We start from the raw sequence: 7,500 nt of genomic DNA, 5'->3' as shown, positions 1-7,500 counted from the left end.
GTAGAAGGTATAAAAAACAACTTCCAAGAACACTTATGGTTTATTGACGTAAAAGGTTGTAAATGTTTCCTATATCAAAGTTGTTACGTGAACTATTTGTTTCTCTCGTTCTGTGCTTTCCTCGCATTTTCGATCACATCTTCAGCGAGTTAACATGACAACAAATTTATATGTGGAGGCGCAATAGTCCAGTGGTTAGGGCAGCGGGCTCGCGGTTTCGATTCCCAGACCGGGCATTGTGAGTGTTTATTGAGCGAAAACACCTAAAGCTCCACGAGGCTCCGGCAAACCCTGCTGTACTCTTTCACCACAAATTTCTCTCACTCTTTCTTCCTGTTTCTGTTGTACCTGTATTTCAAAGGGCCAGCCTTGTCACACTCTGTGTCACGCTGAATCTCCCTGAGAACTACGTCATGAGTACACGTGTCTGTGGAGTGCCCAGCCACTTGCACGTTAATAAATGAGCTGCAATGTCACAGGTGCTAATCGCCTTCCTTTAAGAAAATAACTTGCTACCTGACACCCAACATGGTTTCCGACCAGGAATAAGCTGCCTAACTCAGCTCCTACAACACTACGACTGGGTGCTGAAACAACAGCTAAACCTCTCAAATGTGGAAGTGATATATCTCGACTTTGCAAAGGCCTTTGAGAAAGTCGATTATGGAATGATATGTCATAAACTGCGTGATCTTGGCATAGTTGGAAAATTGGGTGAATGGCTGCATGACTTTCTGAAGAATAGAAGTCAGGTGGTAGTAACCAATGGGGCCACCTCCAATAACACGCAAATAGTGAGCGGTGTTCCGCAAGGCACTGTTTTGGGATCACTGCTGTTCATAATGGCCCTCTCAGACATGCCCTCAGCCACGCAGAGATCCATGATCACAAGTTATGCAGATGATACAAAAGTTTAACAGGTAATACAGAACCCTGAAGACACTACGCACCTGCAATATGAGCTGGACAAAATATACAAGTGGGCTGAAAAGAATAGCATGCAATTCAATGCTGAAAAGTTTCAAGCTTTATGCTATCAGCATGCAAAACTAAATGCAATACCCAATACATACACTGGACCTGGAAGGATTGTAATCCCAGAGGCACAATCAGTGCGAGACCTGGGTATTTACATGAGTAATGATGCAACCTTTCATGTGCATGTTGCTAAATTGGCAATGAAATGTAGGCGGCTGACCGGACGGATTCTTAGAGCTTTTAGAACAAGAGACCAGGAAACCATGATGGTCCTTTGGAGGACACTTGTCCTAAGCCACTTTGACTATTGCTCTCAGCTATGGTCACCAACCAGTGTCAAATTAATCACAGAACTTAAGGCGATCCAACGAAGCGACACGAAGAAGATAGCCTCTGTGCAGCATATAAGCTATTGGGAAAGACTCAAGAGATTAAGACTCTATTCCTTAGAGCGTAGGCGAGAAAGATATGCCATAATATACATCTACATCTAGAAGATGCTGGAAGGACTTGTTCCAAACTTTGGCATCGAGAGTTACACAAATACTAGAACTGGGCGCCACTGCATAGTGCTAAGGACTCCAAATTTGCCATCAAGATGTAGGACAAGATACTGTGATAGCCTGGGCTTCAGAGGTCCACAGCTCTTCAATATCCTCCCGAAGGACCTGAGAGATCTGCATGAGGTGGATACAAATGTCTTTAAAATAAAACTGGATCTCTTCCTGTCAAGTGTCCCAGATGAACCAACTTCACGACAGGAGGTGCAGATGAGGGCAGCTGCATCAAACTCTCTCATGCACCAAATGTCAATCGCTAAAATGCATTCGTGAAGTAAAATCATGTAGCAACACTGAATGGCAGTGCCCCAGCATGGCCACAGCTCGTGAGCTGAAACTAGATAAAATGAAAAAGAAACAAAATGAATATATATATATACATACACACACACACACACACACACATACGACGGGCTTCTTTCATTTCCGTATAACAAGACTTTAACCGGTCCATGCCTACAGTAGAAGACACATGCACAAGGTGTCACGTAATGGAACTGAACCCGGAACCATGTTGTTGCTTACTAAACAGCCATGTCTGCACCTTGATATCTCTACAACAAAAATGGAATCTTGTATTACAAAACTAAAATTTTGGCCTTACCTCAAAAATTTGTCATCGATTTTCAAAGATTCTTTATAAGCATTCATAACTTGAATAATATTTTCCAGGGCTTGAAATAAATCTCGATCCTTGTTTCCAATGAGATGACGAAAGTCGTACACATTCCGGACGTCCTCGTGAGTTCGTTCTATTTCGTTTATCTTATCGTCCGGATTTTCCTGGAACTGCGTTATATTAGCAAAGTTGTAATATTCAAAGCAGTCTTCATCCGTGAAAATAGACTTCCAAATGGCAACGGAAGCTTGCGACAATTTTTTCCAGTTGTCATAGAGCAATGTTCCTCGGGATCGAACTTCGCTAAAGAAGGCCTTTAAGTTGTTCACATCTTCGTTAGTTTTCTGTGAACTTAACATGGAAGCTAATCGTCTCTTGGAGATTGTATCGTTTAAGTAATCGTTTGCTAACTTAATACCGGCATCCAAATCTGCGATTATGTTCGCCTGAACAGAAGAAAGTAAGGAGTTGACGTTATTTAGATTAAGCATTATATCATTGGCGACATTTTCGTAATCATTCCAAAGCATTTGAAAGTCTACTTCTTTCTTCTTCACTTCTTCTAAAGCCCAGTCGATACAGAAATAATAGCATGCGCTTTTACGGAAATTGAACCCTCTGCAGGCCTTGGCATAACGGTAAGATATAATGTCTAACCTACTCATATTCAATTTACCCGTTTGGTAAGTGTCGTTCGCTATTTTCATGTAGTCTTCGATATATTCCCTAATTTTATTGATATATTTTGAAACCATGTGACAATGATTTATTGAGTTAGAGGAATAAGTGATTGACCTGTTGAAAAGCTGTCGCGGTACAATATATTTGTTATGCCACATGGGAATATTCAAATATTTATAATGGAAAAGTAGTGTTCCATTTGCAAAAGCTCCCATTAATTCAGTAAAATTTTGAAGAGCTTTCACATTTTTATTCATATATTCCTTAGAATCCCTATTAATTAGAAAGTAGATCATATCAGTAAGGTTTTTGTCAATGATTTCTGGCTTGACGAGACTCCTAATCTGCTCTTCCATTCGAGAAATGAAGCTGATAAAATCGAAGCATATATATCTCAGTGTCCTTTCTTCCATACCTTCTCTTAAACGAATGAAACATTTCTCGGTGACGTATATCTGGTATTTATTCAGATGCTCTTTTAGCGCCCATTGTTCTTTGGTGGTGTTATACAAATTGCTAATGATTTCAATTTGGCTGTTGATACGATTAGCGAGATCGACATCAAAGAAAGATTTCACTGGACGAAAACTGTTTTCAAGGTTGATTAACAAATCCCTCGTTGTTTTGAAGACTTTGAGTTGTATGCGGTTGGTAACTTCTCTGGCTCGAATGAATTTTTCTTGGACACCACTATCCAGGATGCGAGACAACAGGGATTCAGCGGCGTACGTCGATATTGTGGCGTAAGAAATTGTTGGCTCAAACAGTAAAGATTTACATGGAACTGGGCAAACGCACGTCTTGCGTACAAGCTCCAATATTTGTGCTACAAAACAAAACGAAAAATATGTATGTGTGTATGTATGTATGTATGTATGTATGTATATATATATATACGAAAGAAGGTTTGAAAATGCAATTTTAAAAGATGTTTGTTTATTTACTTTACCGGTTTCACTCTTTGGAAAAAGATTGTCAAAAGTAACATGTAGAAGTTTGGTTGCGTTAATTATTAGTTGTTACAAATTGCTACATTACATATATACAGTATTTGGTAACAAGGACATGTTAAGGACATAAAAAAGTTTAACCAGTTCCTTAAAATATTGGGCACAAAAGATTAGCACATAAATAATCATTCTCAAGAACATGTTTAAGTTAGTTTCCGGAAGGAATTATTAAAAAGTTCTGTGGGATATTGGTATTGGTATTGTATCTGTATATTGAAACACACACAGAATACTACAATACATATATATACATTCTTTGGTGACAATACATATATATACATTCTTTGGTGACAATACATATATATACATTCTTTGGTGACAGGGGCATGTTGAGAACATAAAAAAGTTTAACAAGTTCATTGAAATATTGGGCGCAAAAGATTACAACAAATATATTATACATTCTCAAGATAATTTCCAGAAGGAATTATTAAAAAGTTCAGTGGAATATTGGTATACACGCACAAAATATTATGATATATATAAATATATATGTATGTATATAAATTAAGAGAGAGAGAAAGAAAGGAGGAGAGAACGATAGAGATAGACAAACGGATAGATAGATAAACAGACAGATAGATAGACAGACCAGTAGATAGATAGATAGATAGATTGATAGAAAGACAGATAGAGAGGGGTAGATGGATAGACAGATAGATAGATAGATAGATAGATAGATAGATAGATAGACAGATAGATAGATAGATAGATAGATAGATAGATAGATAGATAGACAGATAGACAGATAGATAGATAGATAGATAGATAGATAGATAGATAGATAGATAAGTTTCTTTATTGGCCACACAGGGCTGCACACAGATGGGACAAGTTACAAGGTAGAGCTTTTCTTTTGGGGGATGAAAAAAACAAGAAACAAAAGAAACAAAAAAAAGATAGATAGATAGATAGATAGATAGATAGACGGATAGATAGATAGATAGATAGACGGATAGATAGATAGATAGATAGATAGATAGATAGATAGATAGATAGATAGATAGATAGATAGATAGATAGATAGATAGATAGATAGATAGATATGCATATATTTATGTACATATATTAATTATAGAAAAGTTACCCTGTACTTAAACACAAAGAAGGTTCTCTTTCGACTGCTAAGCTATTAATGTTCTATGAAGGAAAACTGAGAAATACATTCCATGCATTTCTTCCAAACTGTAATTATTTTTCATCTATATAAAATGACTCCTTTCGTAAACTGTTTCATAAACATATCTCAAGATACAGTTTATGGACGATTACCAAAAAGAATGATATAGAGTTATACATAATTTCCATTGACTGGAAAGTTTAAGAACTTCATAAACACTAAGAAAAAAATTATACGTATGAATTTTATGCATTATTATCATTATAATTCCTAAATTTCAAATTCAAGTTTCTAATGCTGGTAAATTTTATGAAGAAATTATTTTCTCCCTTGTAATAACTGCCCTTTAAGTGACAATAGAAACTTATATATTTGTAATACTCATTTGACTTTGTATTTATTTTTTAAGGACTTGTTTCGCTTGTGTTTCCTAAATTCTCAATTTCTAAAATGTTGTTTGAATTTTCTTCCCGTCCTACGAACGTTATAAATGTGACCCTGTAACAATAGAGTACGATTCAGTTTCTTTTTCAACTTCGTTTCCCACATTTTTAATGTTTATATCACTTTTCATAAACAGTTATTCATATTATCTTAGTGTTTCTATTACTTTTGAAATATTACAGTCCACTACCTAGTCAGCTTTAAATGCTTATTTCATGAGTTACCAAAAACGTTACCACTGCATCATTCTCAAACTTATACATATTACTCCATTGTTCCGAAAGTTCACTATTGTCTGATGATCGGTTTCTTGTAACTCCGAGTAAAAGTCTGTGACGTTTACAAACATTTAGCTCACAATTATTTGCCTGAATATATTTTGTTGCGCTAACGATTATGGATTATATATTTATTCGCTCTTCTTTTTGTGCCCTTAATCCAGTGTGGCCGCACTTAACTTCGGACATGTCACTCCCTGGAGTTTATATACCTATATACATACATACATATATATATATATATATATATATAATAGTATATTATATTATATAGATATATATATATATATATATATATTGTTGAATTATTCATTCATAACTCCATACAAAACATGGACAAAAATTTTCTTTAGAAAATGCGTATTTGAATAAATTTCAATGTCACGATTAGCGACAGCGAAACCGGTCGACAAAGGCAATATAAGATATATTAAAAATTATATTAAAACTATGTAAAGTGTGCGCATTTTCCTTCTTTAATTTCTTATATATTGGGTTCGAAACTAAGTTCCCGCTGTTTTTTAAATTTTGGAATTTATTGTATTTTTAAATTTTGGAATCTATTTTTTTCGAGAATTCTATTTTTGAATCATTTTGGAATGCTTTTCCTTTTTTCTAGTCAATTTTAGTTAATTTTTGTATATAAAATATATTCGAACGTCTGCTACATCCATTATAATTATACTCACCTTTTCTCGGTAAATAACAATCTTGATGCTGTTGTAGAGTACAGACAGGCGGGTAATCTTATCAAATAAAATAAAATAGACAAATAATTATAGAAAAATAATTTTTCCAGAATATAATACTGATTTCGTTATATGAACTGAAAAGATATGGACCCCAGTCGATTTTGACGTCGAGTACTATTTGTTCGATCAACAGAACTATGTGCGTTCTAATAGAATTTCTGTATAAGTGGCTGAGTACACTATAGACACCTATACGCTTGACATAATCATCAGATAATATTGGTGTGTTACATTGTACCTCAGATTGTTTGGGACAAGCTAAGGGTATGGTAAAACGTACTTGCTCAGAGGCCACACAGTAATAAATTTCCTTTGTGCCACACAGTAATAAATTTCCTTTGTGCCACACGGTAATAACTTTTCATTGTCTGAGGTGGCCTTCACAAATACAACGATCTAATTCACCTCAGAACCTAGAACCCACGATATATTTGACTACATAGCTTCTCTAAATCACAATCTTTAAACCACTAGACATCTCTCTCTCTCTCTCTTTCTCTTTCTCATTCCACCTCTCTCTTTCTCTCTCACACACACGCACTCACACACACAAACACTCACATACACACACACACATATATAAATATACATATATAAAGGCGGCGAGCTGGCAGAAACGTTAGAACGCCGGGCAAAATGCGTAGCCGTATTTCGTCTGTCGTTACGTTCCGAGTTCAAATTCCGCCGAGGTCGACTTTGCTTTTCATCCTTTCGGAGTCGATAAATTAAGTACCAGTTACGCACTGAGGTCGATGTAATCGACTTAATCCCTTTGTCTGTCCTCGTTTGTCGCTCTATGTTTAGTCCCTTGTGGGTAGTAAAGAAATATATATATAATATATATTATATATACATATGTATAGTATATATATATATATTATTATATATATTATATATATATATATATATATATATACATATGTATATATACATATATATGCATCTATGTATGTACGTATCTACATATAAATGTATGTATGTAGATATACATACATATATATATATAATATATATATATGTTATGTGTGTGTGTGTGTCATCGATTGTATTCCGGCGAA

At 35.2% G+C, this 7,500-nt stretch overlaps 1 protein-coding gene across 1 annotated transcript in view; it reads right to left on the bottom strand.

The window, feature by feature from the left end:
- The window catches only part of LOC115224697, a 13,191-nt gene that overhangs the window by 2,833 nt on the left and 2,858 nt on the right, over nt 1-7,500 (bottom strand). Inside the window, exons 2-3 of the mRNA XM_036513836.1 lie at nt 6,380-6,436; nt 2,143-3,664 (exon numbers count right to left, since the gene is read on the bottom strand). Coding sequence (XP_036369729.1) covers nt 2,143-3,664; nt 6,380-6,436 — 1,579 coding nt within the window. The remainder of the gene's footprint in view (nt 1-2,142; nt 3,665-6,379; nt 6,437-7,500) is intronic.

Source organism: Octopus sinensis, linkage group LG26 (genome assembly GCF_006345805.1).
Source record: "Octopus sinensis linkage group LG26, ASM634580v1, whole genome shotgun sequence".
NCBI classification, from domain to species: domain Eukaryota; kingdom Metazoa; phylum Mollusca; class Cephalopoda; order Octopoda; family Octopodidae; genus Octopus; species Octopus sinensis.
This window is presented reverse-complemented; position numbering and strand designations above follow the sequence as displayed.